General features: G+C 33.8%; 1 protein-coding gene across 2 annotated transcripts in view; it reads left to right on the forward strand.

Moving 5' to 3' along the window:
* The window catches only part of LOC103993145 (DNA mismatch repair protein MSH1, mitochondrial), a 38,079-nt gene extending 29,379 nt beyond the window's left edge, over positions 1–8,700 (forward strand). For both annotated transcript variants that reach the window (XM_009413102.3, XM_018830978.2), the window contains 6 exons: positions 670–926; positions 1,062–1,205; positions 4,347–4,404; positions 6,568–6,867; positions 7,377–8,084; positions 8,163–8,700. In XM_009413102.3, coding sequence (XP_009411377.2) covers positions 670–926; positions 1,062–1,205; positions 4,347–4,404; positions 6,568–6,867; positions 7,377–8,084; positions 8,163–8,399 — 1,704 coding nt within the window. In that variant the 3' untranslated portion in view covers positions 8,400–8,700. The remainder of the gene's footprint in view (positions 1–669; positions 927–1,061; positions 1,206–4,346; positions 4,405–6,567; positions 6,868–7,376; positions 8,085–8,162) is intronic.
* Positions 8,701–14,915: the final 6,215 nt, after the last annotated feature.

Below are 14,915 nucleotides of genomic sequence, written 5' to 3' on the forward strand. Positions count from 1 at the left end.
CTTAAATTGTATATCAAATAATCTAATAATTCGAATCATTTTTTATAGATAATTCAATATCATTTCTTTGTAAATAATCTAAGAAGGGAGAATCAATTTCTAAATAAAACTGTGCAGGTTTTATATGACAATAACTGAAGAGTGATGATGCAGCATATATACTTGATGTGATAAAACTTATGAGTTGTTCTGGTTGCAGTTTGTCTCCATAAATTTTTTTCTTCTCAAATTTGTACAACCTGTGAATTTAATAGCTTCAATTTCAAAATGTTTTATAGGACCCGCCTCTTTTGTGTACAATGGTTAATTAACAATTCCAACATGTTTTATAATAAGTCATAAGCTCTATGGAAACTCTGATGTTTAGCAATTTCACCATTTGTGGTTCAGGGCCTTTCATATTTTTTATCATAGAATTCCTCAGTAATGTGAACTAGACTTGGAAGTTCTGTAGAATATTTTTCGTGTTATATAGTCAAAACTTCTAAATTCTAATGCTTCATGCCTTCTCATTTTAGGTTACTCTGCATTGCAATGTCAGCAGTTCTTAAATATCAAACCTTGCGGGATAGACATATCATTGTTCTTATTTAGTATTATATGCTTTTCATTTTAAACATCATAATGCTTTCTATCTTCTGTTATTAGATTTTTAAATTGTTTTTCTAGGTGATGGAAGATTTTTCTCCAATTGTTTTAAGAGTGAAATCTCTCATGAATCCTTTCGGAGGTCCAAAGGGTGAAATATGTTATGCAAGAGAGCATGGAGCAGTTTGGTTCAAGGGGAGACGGTTTGTTCCAGCTGTATGGGCTAACACTACCGGGGAAGAACAAATTAAACAACTCAGACCTGCTACAGATTCAAAAGGTAGAAAGGTTGGAGAGGAATGGTTTACAACTAGCAAGGTTGAGGAAGCATTAAACAGGTTCTTTTTTTCTAATTTGGCTACTTGAACATAAATGAGCTTGTTTTCCCAGCATGAGACTGAATACTTTTTCTTTAAAGCTGTTCAAATATTTTCTCTGGTTTGACTTCTTAATTTGTTGTGTTCAAATTTTAGGTACCATGAAGCAAGTGATAATGCTAGAGCTAAAGTTCTGAATTTACTAAGAGGATTGTCCAGTGATTTGCAGACCAAAATGAACATTTTAGTTTTTTCGTCCATCTTGCTTGTCATTGCGAAGGCACTTTTCAGTCACGTTAGGTGAAGCCCTTTTTCATTCTAGTAGAGAATAATATTTTGTCTATATTTGATTTTTTATTTGGGTTTTTCCTTTGTATATTCTTTGAGCATTCTATTTCTTTTTAAACTAAAATAGATGACTGTATGTGTGACTGAAATGGCATATAGGATATGTAATCCGTGTAACATTTTGGTGTAGTAGTATACTGAGAGTTGGTATTCATAAATTTATTGTCTAGATTGGACTGCTATGAATGTTTTGAAAAGCTAAACAATATCTGAATTGAGGCTTCAGACCATTAATTTTATCTAGGTATGTTTTCCCAGGCGATGCTGTACATCTCAAAAAGGATTGGGATATTGTACATCTCAAAAAGGTTGGGACACTTGTGGCTCTTGAACGGACTAATTAGTGCACTATTGTGCTGAAATTCATCAATTAGATCCAGTGCAAATGGATTCCTTGGACATATTTGAGTTAGCCCGTTAAATGAATACTCATGAATAAAGAATTTCTGTCTTCAAGGGATTCTGAGTTGCAAAATTACCTTTGTCGTCGTGTAGCTTTGCTTCATCAGAGCAACCAGTTATTGTTTCTTGTTATTCCATGTAACAAGTACCCTTGTATGTATAAAATCTAGTGGGATAAAGTTTTGCCTCAAACAATTCAAGCAAGCAAAGCACTTGGCCTTAACTTTGTATACAACCTTATCATTGACTAGGCATTAAACACCAAACCATTGTTTTTACTAATCTGAGCAAGGACAGGTGTCAGACCATATGATTTAGTACTGGTGGATATTTAACATTTTAATATCTTTTGGCTGATGCTGGATGGTACAAGTCTGTATACTGCTCAGTTAATGTTACCAGTCTGACAGATTAGCAAAAAGTGGTCTTAGACCGAGATTTTAAACCTTGCAATAGACTTAAACAAAAAATGAATGTACTAATTTAAGATTGTGGAATGACTGTTTAGCACAAAGTTGTTGATAACATAATGTACATTGTTTGTTTAAGTCACTTTTGATTGTACTCCTTCCAATGCCAATTAAGTATGAGATGTTTCAAACTTTTGTCCTCAAAACTTGCCTGGAGCCTCAATTTAAAGTCTACTTGCATGTAGAATAACATAGACATATTACACTAGTAGTCAGAGAAATATCAAATTAGCAGTTAAGCAATTATCTCTTAGATTTTCATGAATCTAGCAGTTATGGCTAAATTGAAGGACTAAGAACTAGAAATCTTCTTGGGCTGTATTTTGACTGAAGCAACTGTCGTATGTACAACTATTGGACCTATGGTTCAGCATTCACTTTGTTGCATCTGATAATGTATTTAAAGTTTCATGTTTCTTTTGGAGTATTTCTTGCCCGATAAGTTTGTGTCTTTCACCTAGGCTACTCAACTTTTTCTAGGACATTTAAATAATTGGTTTTAATAGTTATGAATTACTGGTGAAAATTTAATGGAAATTTGTGCTGTTAAAAAGATTCTCCATTGGTGGGAGCTTGAACACTGGGCTACCATTTTTTTTTTTTGAGGACTAGCTGAGATTTAGTGGAGAGAATTTAATATTGTATTCGCCTCCACCATCTTGTCATATAATTCTGACAATTTATTTGCAACAAATTGTAGCAACAAGCACCGTTTTCTTGGAGATGAGCATCCATGTTGGATGCTTAGAAAATGTTGACATGAGTCATGAATCATGTTTGACATAATCAGTAACTTTTCATTAGGAAGACTTAAAACTAATTTTGTTATACTGTACCGTACTGCTTGGTACGAGTGGTACATATCGGTCTGGCAGTAGATCAATACGCAGACCGCTTGCTACTGGGTGGTATCAGGCTATTGGCCTCGTATTGGGTAGTAACGGTTGAAATTTCGATCATTACCGACCTGTACTGGGCAGTAACAGTCGAAACCGATCGTTACCGAATATAACAATGCTCCAACGGTCAATTTGACTATTGGAGGCCTCCTCAAGGGTTTTTAAACCCTTTCCTCCTCTCTATTTCAATCTATTTCACTCTTACACTCTCTTAAGTTCTCTCAAACTCATTTTTTCTCATATTCTCTGTTTTATTCTTACATTTTCACTCTCCTAAACTCAACAAAACAATGATTTGTGGATTGATTCACCAATGACATATGATGTATCAATACATTATGTCGTGGGATCAATTCTAGGATCGGGTCCAACAAACATATCATACTGATATACAGATACATATGATCGAGGATTCTGATCCACCACTCGTGGAGGCCTATCGATTGTTTTGATGGTAGAATTCAGTATATCTATACATGTGATTACTTAATTCATTTGTATCATAAAGTCTAAGTTGTATACAAAATAATTTAACAATTCGAATAATTTTTCTATAGATAATTCAATATTAACGAAGGACGATCTGGAATGGATCGAAATTGCGAACCTTGCACAAAGCTACTCTTCAAAGCTTGAAACAAAAATGTGGCACTATTCTTACCTAATTTATATTAGTTTTGCTATAACTATACTAAATGCATATTTATTTCTAACTTAAAAACTCTATCATATTTTTTTTATTTTTCAGGTATTTTCAGAGAATTTTTTATGCCTATTTTAGGCATACCACTTGGTCTGCCCTGGCGTACTGCTTAGTATGTCGTACCGTAATGTATCGAGCAAAAGCTTGATACATCGGTACGGTATGAGATTAAGAACCTTGCTTAAAACACCCATCACGTTGGCATTAGTCTATAACATTTTGTTATTGTATGCCGCATTTAGATAGTTGAACTCCTTCCTAAGAAAACTTGTCTTAAAGCAATAAATCAAAATTTAAATTATCTTGATTTAATTAGGGCCCTACACAGAGTTTAATGGCAGGAGACAAGATTCATATAGCTGATCCAAATAGGTGGGACATTTTCGCTTCTTGTTGCTGTTATTATGCATAATAATCTTCATGATTTGCTGGTCTTCCAATCATGTTTGCTCGTTACGTATGGCCTTGTGAGATTCATGTTTCATTCCAATGAGATGCTGCTGCTAATTCTTTGGTTAAAGATGTTTGTGTGCTTTAGCATGGTAGTATGCTTAAAACTGATAATTTGATACCTTAGCTAATACATGCTCACTTCAAAGGGTAATTTGTTGTTATGCAGTGAGGGCCGGAGAAGAGAATGGGTTTTCCCTGAGATATATGATTTCTTTGATTCCAAGGTATTTATATGAGGACAGCGTTGGTGATATTTTGTTAGTGAGGATTCTGTAGCATTAATTTTCTGAATACAGCTCGGTGTTATGTTTGTTGTAATTGGCATATGTTTTATGTTGAATAGTTTTTAGTTGTATCTGTTACTTAAATATCATTATATATGGAATGGAACTAGAGAAACTATGTTGATATTAAAAATTCAAAATTTTATTTGTTCTGCACCAACCCTAGGAAAGGTGTTTATCTTTAACTTGACACCTAGGACTGGGGAGCATTGAAGTGTGACGAACTAAGCTTGATAACAGTTGAGAACCCCTTCTGAATACAGCTTAGTATTATGTTTGTTGTAATTGGCATTTGTTTCATGTTGAATAGTTTTTAGTTGTATCTGTTACTTAAATATCATTATAGATGGAATGGAACTAGAGAAACTATGTTGATATTAAAAATTCAAAATTTTATTTGTTCTTCACCACCCCTAGGAAAGGTGCTTATCTTTAACTGTACACCTAGGACTGGGGAGCATTGAAGTGTGATGAACTAAGCTTGATAACACTTGAGAACCCCTTATGTTTAGTTTGAAGGATAAACAAATCTCTTTGCATTGATTTTGAAGGATTGCTAATGCTAAAGTGATTCGTGACATCTTGAAGTGTGTTGAACCTCTAATGAGGAATATTAAATGCTTAATTTTGGTTTAAACAGTCAATAACTTTAATATGAATTTTAAATATTCTTTAGAGAATATTCTTGTGCTACGAAACTTTCCATATTAATGTCAATTCTATTTTATGAAATAGAATAATCACATCATAACCCAATGGAATATGTTGTAATGCGTCTCGAGCCTCGACCGGTAATCATTTCCTACTTGTGTCCCCCGCCATGTCCATAGCTACTAGGTCTGTGCTAATATTATTTGTCACTACTTGAGCTTATGGAATACTCAATCCATGAATTTGATGAATCTAAATAGTTAATCCAAAATTCTTTAAGCTCTAGGTAGTGGTGGTACACTCATTTAATTCTTATAAACCAATCCAAGTCTTCTCCCACATGCAATGAAGAACTAAATTTGGGGTTGTTAGTCTTAGAAGAACACTTGTTATGTAATAAATTTATAGACCAAATTGCATTAGTATGTCTAGGGATGTACTTGTTATGTACAAGGTCTTAAATATTCCATAACTTAATGTATAACGTTTTTAAGGCAATCTATGTTCAAATTTATCAATTACAAATGACACAAGTATGCCTATTAATGTGCTTGTTATGTACAATGATTTACATACTGATATCTGCATTCATAGCGAGACCTTATTGGATTGGAATATGTCAATTCATAATATGGTTTACCTCAATACACTAGGTATTTTTTTAATATTCCAATACAATTAGTATGTTGAGGGTGGGTCTTGGTACAATGGTAAGGTTGTTTTTTTATGACATGAGAGATCAAGGTTCGAGTCGTGGAAATAGAGTCGAGGAAACATCTTTAAATATTTAAAGGTAAGGTTATATACATTGACTCTCCCCAAACCCCACATTGTTGGGAGCCTCATGCATTGGGTATATCTTTTTTTCTACAATCAGTATGTCTATTGCATCACATCAATATCTTATTGGATTAGTATATGTTGACTCTTATGGTATGTTATACATTACAAAATTATTATTTTTATTATGTCAGTAAAAACTAGTTTGTTCGGTACATCTGTCCCAAGCTGGCACAGTGCTTTCAGCATGGCTGGAGTGTACAATGAGTGGATATGCATATTTATGCACAAGGGAAAAATATGTTAGGTAGTGGATGGTATTCTTTCCAAATTTTATCACAAAGTTGGCTACCATGTGTCAAGTTCTCACTACTGTCTGCAAACCGTGTTTGCACGACATTTGTGCTTCTGTTACATTCACAAAAAAAAAGTATATATATATATATATATATATAAAAGCATCTCACTTAGTAGCTGAATTTGGTAGGTTTGACTGTAGTTGATTGTGAACTGCCTTTGGTTTTGGTCGGTCTGCCATAATGGAAAACTACTGGATATTTTAAGTCTGATTTCATAATTCAGTGAAGAGCTTATGTCCTTGCAGATTCTGTTTTTGACAGTTTCAGTTAAAATAGCTTCCTGCTATGATCATCATCACTTCCGTGGTTGCAGGAAATTTTTTTGGCAGAAGTAAACAGTAAAATGGAGTTATCAGGCTTATCTCCTTACTGGTTTGATGTTGCACATGGAAATGCAACAAAGAACACAGTCAACTTGAATTCACTTTTCCTTCTTACTGGACCAAATGGAGGTGGTAAATCTAGTTTGCTACGGTCAATCTGTGCTGCGGCATTACTTGGAATATGCGGGCTTATGGTGCCTGCTGAATCAGCCTTAATTCCTAATTTTGACTCTATTATGCTGCACATGAAAGCTTATGACAGTCCTGCTGATGGAAAAAGCTCATTTCAGGTGTTGAATATAATGCTTAAGTTCTATTACTGGTTTTATGACTTTAATCTTTATTTAAATTTATGATGCTCGATTTGGTTTTCATTCCATATGGGACCTACTTTATATGGAACGACCATATTTCATAGTTCAGTGTGTTTGCTGTCAACTAATAGATTTTCAGTGTGGCTACCAAGTTCTGCTATTAAAGACAAATGTTTTAAATATTATTATAGTCCTTCAGAACTTAGATTGCTGATAATCATAATACTCATAACCGACTCTTCAGCTGCTGGTTGTAGTTTTATCAAAATTTACTGGTGTTTTAAAAATTGAAGTTGCTGGTTATATTTTGGAACATGTATGAGATGCCTAGAAAATGATAATCCATTTGCTTTGATATCTTTCTCTGCTTTGCGAAACTTTGCATAACTACCATCAATGTACAGAAGTATTTAGCTTTCAAACTTTTACTCAATCATGATCCCAAACTATTGAATCATCTTCCTGACATAATTATTTCATTTCAGATTGAAATGTCGGAGATACGTTCAATTGTTAACGGATCTACTGCAAGGAGTCTAGTTCTTGTGGATGAGATTTGTCGAGGCACTGAAACTGCAAAGGGAACCTGTATTGCTGGTAGTATTGTCGAAACACTTGATCATATTGGTTGCTTGGGTATTGTGTCCACCCATTTGCATGGTATTTTTGACTTGCCTTTAGCGACAAGGAGTACTGTATACAAAGCAATGGGAACAGAGGTTGTAGATGGATGCACAAAGCCAACATGGAAGTTGATAGATGGTATATGTAGAGAGAGTCTTGCATTTGAGACTGCTGAGAAAGAAGGTATTCCTGAAATGATTATTAAAAGAGCTCAAGAACTCTACCTTTCTGTAAATGCAACTGATGCACAAGCAGCTGTTTGTGCTGTGATGGAGTTTTCTAATCCCAAGGGTTACTTCAACAATCCTGCTGAAGTTTGCATTTCAAAGACTACTTTTGAATGTACTTCCAGTGTATCGGATCAGCAGCTAGTTGAGGAAGTCAAGAGTGCTGTAACAATAGTCTGCCAGAGAAAGTTATTAGACCTTTTCAAAAAGAAGAGCATACCTGAGCTTGCTGAAGTGAGATGTTTTTCTGTTGGTGCTAGGGAGCAGCCTCCTCCATCAACTGTAGGAACGTCCAGTATTTATGTCCTCATAAGACCTGATAGGACACTGTACATTGGGCAGGTTACATTTTCGTTCTCGTCTTTCATTTAGATTATGTACAATATGTATTTGTCTAAATGAGAGCAACTTTAATTGCAGACTGATGACCTGGTTGGTCGGCTTCGTGCACATCGTTCCAAGGAAGACATGCAAAATGCACCAATCATTTATGTCATAGTCCCAGGAAAGAGTGTTGCAAACCAACTGGAGACTCTTCTCATTAATCAACTTCCTATAAGTGGATTTAGACTTGTAAACAAAGCTGATGGAAGGCACCGAAATTTTGGAGTCGCTGGCCTCGTTATGGAAGCTCTTACTGTGCGTCAGCAAGACTAGTCTGCCTTGTTTCTGAAACCAACCTATGCCAAAGTTTTGTAGGGGTAGTTGCAAGAATGTCTTTAAATTTTGTTCATTCTTGTTTTTCCCTTTTCTTGTTGTACAAGGGGAATGTCATGATTCTTGCTCCTGCTATGGTGATAGCTCAATTTTGCGATGGGTGGCAACAATTTGCCATTTAGTAACAAGTGAAGGATGTAGTGTACAATGTCCTATGGCTTGATCATCCATATGAGCTATGATTTAGTAAAAAGGCAATTCTGCAGAAAGATTATCCATGAGCTATGATTAAATTCTTATACGCTTATCGCCTGGACTATTACCCTGCTGGGTCATGTCCTTTCTGATTTCTATAATGCATCTTCTCATGAATGTGGTGTTTGGCATCTTCCAGGCGGCGTGCCATAAGGTACGGTGATTAATGATGAAAAAATAATTATATCATAGATTTTTTATGTGGTTTTATCTAATTTAGTAATATATATTATAAAATTAATTATATTTTTATTATGGTTATCGATTAATAGAAAGAAAGTTTGTTAATAAAATTTTTTAAGACAATTTTGAGGGAAGAGGTTTTTTTAATTATCATTTTAAAAATTAGGATTATAGATTTATTTTTAATCAATTTAAATCTCTATATCATTGCTTGTGATCCTAAGAAAGAAAAAGATGAATATAGTTTTTCTTATAAATCGGTATCATTGTAACTAATAGATTTGAGGACGATGTGTTTGCATATTTGATAAAGAGTTGCTAAATGTTTAATTGTGATCTTAATTTATCATTATTTGATTTTGATATTAAATTTTTTATAATGATATCATAATTATATGTTTTATGTTTATAATTGAGAGTTATATTTTGAAATCAAATATATTGTAAAAGTATATCAAATTTATTTTATATTTATATTTATTTATTAGCATCCTTTGCTTCTCAAAATGTGTCATTCAATTTTGATTTTACGATGTCTGAATGATTAATTTATGTTATTGATTTGCTTTTCTATCTTATCCATCCTTTCACTTGTTTGTGAACAATACAAGATTCCTCACATTTGATTAATGAACTATCGTCGACATCTTACCGTCAACGATAACATTATTGAGGGTGACAGTTTCTAATGGTCACCAACCCAATCACGTATAGCAACTACTATAGATACTAGCAAGTGCGACAACTAACGAGTCGATACTTGCTGTAGATACTGTGCATATTAGCACATAAGCAACCCAAGCATTACCATAGCGATTGGCCTACCTTGGTCATAAGTAGGCAATTGATAATGCAACAATGTCATTTCTTGTAGTGATTGCAATGATGTCGTTGCCTTAGAATGATGCTGCATCATTGGCTTTGACTAATTGTTGTAGTAATGTCGCTACGACGATATTTGCTAGTCGCGACCAATGTCAACTAGATGTCGAAGGCTGCAACAATCAATTGGGTCACTTGTCGACGTTTAGGGTTGTGTTCCGGTGTTGTTGATTCGGCTCTCGATCGATAACGCATGGGCCATAGGTGTTCTGAAAGTGAGAATAGTTGCATATGGGCACGATGACACGACATGATGATCGATGAGTCATCAGTTGGTTACGTAAGAATTGTCGTACGCAACGATAAATGGCCATACACCATGCCTCGCGTGGCAATTGAGAAGAAAATAAAAGAAAAAAACAAAAGATTTCACATATTGAAATTATAGTTTTACCTTAACAATTTCATCTTTTAGATATCATATACTTTCACTATATATATCCCGAGGAAATTATAGTTTTATCATTTAGAAACTAAATATTTATGAGTTGTGTCCTTGATTATAAAATTAGCTAATTCGATTTATTTTAATCAAATATTTTATTTGAACTTTGATGCAGACTGTATTTTGACTTCTTCAATGGATTTAGATTTGATTAATCATGTTTTAAGGAAAAGTCAAAATTTAATTAACTTTTTACTTTGGTCAACTTTAATTTTGATAGATTTAATTGGACTAATATTTAATCTCATTCTAAGCCTACCCAATTATGGTTGACTAATCTAATTTAGGGTTTCATCCATAATTAAAAATATATAAATTATGATTTTCTTTTATAATTTTCTTATATGACAAATTGATAAATTTTTTGCTTATGATAATTAAATTTTAATTATTTTTCTTGGATATTTGTTTAGTTATTCACATGTATATGTTTAATATTATAAAATAATATTTATTTTTCACATAGAGATATAATTTATATTTTATTATGATTATCATATGATCATCATATAAAAATCATTTGATAAACACGATAAAACATATGAGTTTTTTCCTTTATCTTGATTAATATTTAATAATTATTATGATTATTATTTTTATTATTACTAAATTATTTTATATAAATTAGATTAAAAATATTTAGTGAATATTATTTGTAACGTATATCTTTAGGTTTTATCTGACTAATAACTATAAAAGTGGCTTAAAATGGTAGTCTTATATGATAAATTATAATAAATATTTTATCATTTATATAATATTTTCAATTATATTTTATATTATTATATTGATCCTATAGTCACCAAAATATTTTAGACTAATAACTTATAAAATTACATTAAAGAATTGGTCATAAATGATATTATGAAAAATAATATTCATAATGACATATAATTTAGATATTTAGACAATCCTAATAGAGTATCTGATTTGAAAAATTATTTGATAGAGTAAGATAATATTATTTTGGTATCCTTATATTTTATGGTTATATACCTAAAAGTATAAATACTATTCTATAAGAATAATATTAGTCTTCTATAAATAATTTTGTGTGAATATTAGATATATCTATATTTTATTCAAAAGTAAAATATGGATGATATCAATAGTTCATTATATTTTAAAAACTCAAAATATTAATATTATTTTATATTTTATAGTGATACTTTCTTTCATACACTTTTATGTATTACTTATAGTGTTCATATACTCTTTGATTCAAATTATTTAGAATAGTTAAAGAAGGTATAATTCACACTATATGTATTAAATCTTGACATAGTATTACTTGTTTAAAAGCCTATAGACTCAATTAATAAAAACATCATAGAATCAATTAATAAAACAAATGCTTGAAAAAAATAGGCTTAGTTTAATATTTATAAGAATGATAATTGCAAAGAACAAGAAGACTTTGATACCGTTTGTAACTACTATACAAGAATATTTGAGGACTATAAAAGATAAGTTTAAATTTACTAATAAGTTATTGGTTGACATATTAATTAAAGAACTTACTATAACTTACTATAATGACACTTCGAGGATTTAGGATCATATCCTCAATATGTCTAATAAGACTATGGAACTTAAAATATTATGCATCAATGTGAATGAGACTTTCCTCATATAGTTCATTCTTAATTCTCTTCCTCGGTTTGATCCATTCAAGATTCACCATAATACAAATAAAGATAAATAGGAGTTGAATGGGTCGACTAGTATATGTACTCATGAAAAATTAACGTTAAGGTAAGAAAAGACTCGTAATATTTTGACTATTACTAGTCATAAGTACTGTGCAAATCAATAACGTGAGTGATGACACGTGTGACTTGACACGTAGTCTTTTTGCTTATTATTATTATTTGATATTTTATCACTTTGTATTACCTGTTGCTTGAATATATTGTGATGTCCATTAATCTGTGCAATGGGAATCGGATCGTGATGAGATCACGATAACGAGACCGATTCGCCTTTAAACTCAAATCCTAAGTAATCTCGGTCATAGGTTACTCGAGAGGGATATCGAGATAACCAGACATACTAGTGTGCTATATATCCATCTATGTGATGGATGTATCTGGTCTCATAGCTGCTCGTGTGAGGATACTAGGGATACAGTACATATGCTTATTGGAGAATGAGTTTACTGATTGATCCGCTTACGGAATGCTAGGTGATAAATGATGCCTTATTGTCAAACAGTGATTCCGTAGTCCCAATGGTGTATCTGGTCCTTAGACTTGAGATACCAAGGATGTCTTGTATAAGTACTCTACTCTTTGATATTGGACTTACATGTCTAAAGGTTACAGATCTAGCACAGCCGGTCATCGGAAGTGGTAGCCAACTTTACAAGGACTATTAAGTGTCGATAAAGGATCATCCACTTTTAGTGTCATGAGAGGAAAATCACATGTATTCTTGCTCAAACAAATCCTTAGTTAGGGTCATTCAAATTGAGAGAGAAAGAGTTCTCTCAGAGAATCCGATTATAGCGAGACTCTAGCAGAAACCGTATGGGTCTGACAGCACCATACCTAGTATACGATCTTTGGGATATTAAATGGATGAGGGACTATAAGTATATGATAACTGAGGATAAGCAAGTCCAATGGATTAGATTCCCTTGTATCGTTTGGGGACTACAACGTAGTGTCCTAAGTATATCCATAGTCGATGAGTTAAGCGAATTATTATGGAGATAATAATTCACTGAGTTAGAAGGAGTTCTGACAGGTATTACTCATAGCCAGCTCAATATTGGGCCTAGATGGTCATACACATATAATAGGGGTTACGATGAGTAGAGGTTCAAATATGAGATATTCCTCGGAGCCCCTATCTTATTGGATATACAATAAGCTCCTGAATTATTGGATCCCATGGATGAGATCCAATAAGTGTCAATGAGAGATTATTGGATAGAGATCCACTAATCTAAGAGGCTTTGGTAGTTGGATGAAGATCTAATACCCAATAGGGCAGGATACATTAGGGTTAAGTTGACATGAAACCTCTATAAATAGGAGTGAACCAATAGTTAATAGGCTAGAGCTTAGGTTGCCTCTCCTATTCTCCTCCCCTTCTCCTCAGATAACAAGCCTAGAGAATTGAGGAGTATCATTTCAGCTCTACTGTATGGATCACTACTAAAGGGGAGGACGTTTGACCTCCTTTACCCTCTCCTTAAGATCTATAGAGATTCAGGGATATATGATCTCCCTAAGTAACACAATCTTTCATATATGTAGTTTTAAGTTTTACAGATTTTACGCACCAATATTCGCACGATGATGAACACATCTTTAGGAAATTGGAGATTTTATTTTTAATGTTCTTCCGCTACGCATGTGATGTTGCCCTCAGATTTCCCAACAGGTATTGCAACGAGTAAAGGCTTGGATATAAGATATCTGCTAGAGCCCCTATTTTATTGGATATCCAATAAGCTCATATATTATTGGATCTTGTGGATGAGATCCAATAAGAGATTATTGAATATAGATCCACTAATATAAGGGGCTTGGGTAATTTGATAGAGATTTAGTACCCAATAGGATAGGATCCATTAGGGTTAAGTGATAGGAACTTTTATAAATAAAAGGAACTAAAATGTGGCATAAGCTAGTCTCCTCTTAGTCACCCCTCCTAATATCCTCTCTCTCCTCTTCTCCTCAACTGACAGCCTCTGTTTAGGGTATGTGGATAGCAAGAAGGGCCCCTTCTTGAAGATAGTACAATCTTGTGGTGTGTATAGAGAGGAAGATCATGCTGCGATTGGAGAAGCATCATCGCAACCGCATCCACCGTATGGATCACTGCTAGAGAGGAAGACAACTGACCTCCTTCATCCTCTCTTTCAGATATGAAAATTTCAGGATATACGATCTGTTGAATCTCGGATTTTGATGATGAAACCAATTAATAATGTTATGATCTAATCTGTGTTTTGAGTGACACAAGACTAACTTCGATCAGGAGAGACAAATTGATTAAAGCAGGAAGAATAGGATGTTGGGCCGGAGTTGAACATGTTAGGAGATTGGACGTCGGGCCGGAGGATCGGTTGATGTGTCGGCAAAAGGCTTCGTGCCGTGAGTTGAGGTATCAGGCTGAAGGATCGGACATTGCGCTAAGAAGATCAGAAGTTGTGGGTGTCAACATACTGATTGGGCAAAACGCCGAAAGATAGGACGATACGTCAAAGTATCAGACGATATGTCGAAAGAACCAATGACATGTTGGACAATAGATGATTTGTGCTTTGTAATAATTTATTTAGATCGAGTTAGTTTAGATCGTAATTGGGTTGGCTTAGAATGTAATTAGGCCAACCCAATTAAGGGTCAATTGTGCCCAAAGTGAGGCTATTTTGGGCTAAGTGGAAGGCACATTCAGTGACCTAAAAGCTAGGTCATGCGATGGCACCATCGGTCCAAGCAATAGTACCGCCAGAGGCTCAGTCTCCAGTACCGCCAAATTGGACAATGGTACTGCCTAGTGTCAAGCGGTGGTACCATCCAGTATTAGTGTTATGGGCTATGGTACCACTAGTACCTCGAAAACCGGGGATGAGACACCTTTAAGCTCTAAGTTTGAATCTATTTGGGGCCTATAAATACCCCTATCATCCCTGCTTATATTACATAAGAACTAAAAACAAAAACAAGGGAAAATTATATTGTAACCTTATGAGAGTTCCCCTCCTCTGGTTTAAATGTTGATTTCTATTTAAGAGA

This window comes from Musa acuminata, chromosome BXJ3-8 (genome assembly GCF_036884655.1).
Source record: "Musa acuminata AAA Group cultivar baxijiao chromosome BXJ3-8, Cavendish_Baxijiao_AAA, whole genome shotgun sequence".
Taxonomy (NCBI): domain Eukaryota; kingdom Viridiplantae; phylum Streptophyta; class Magnoliopsida; order Zingiberales; family Musaceae; genus Musa; species Musa acuminata.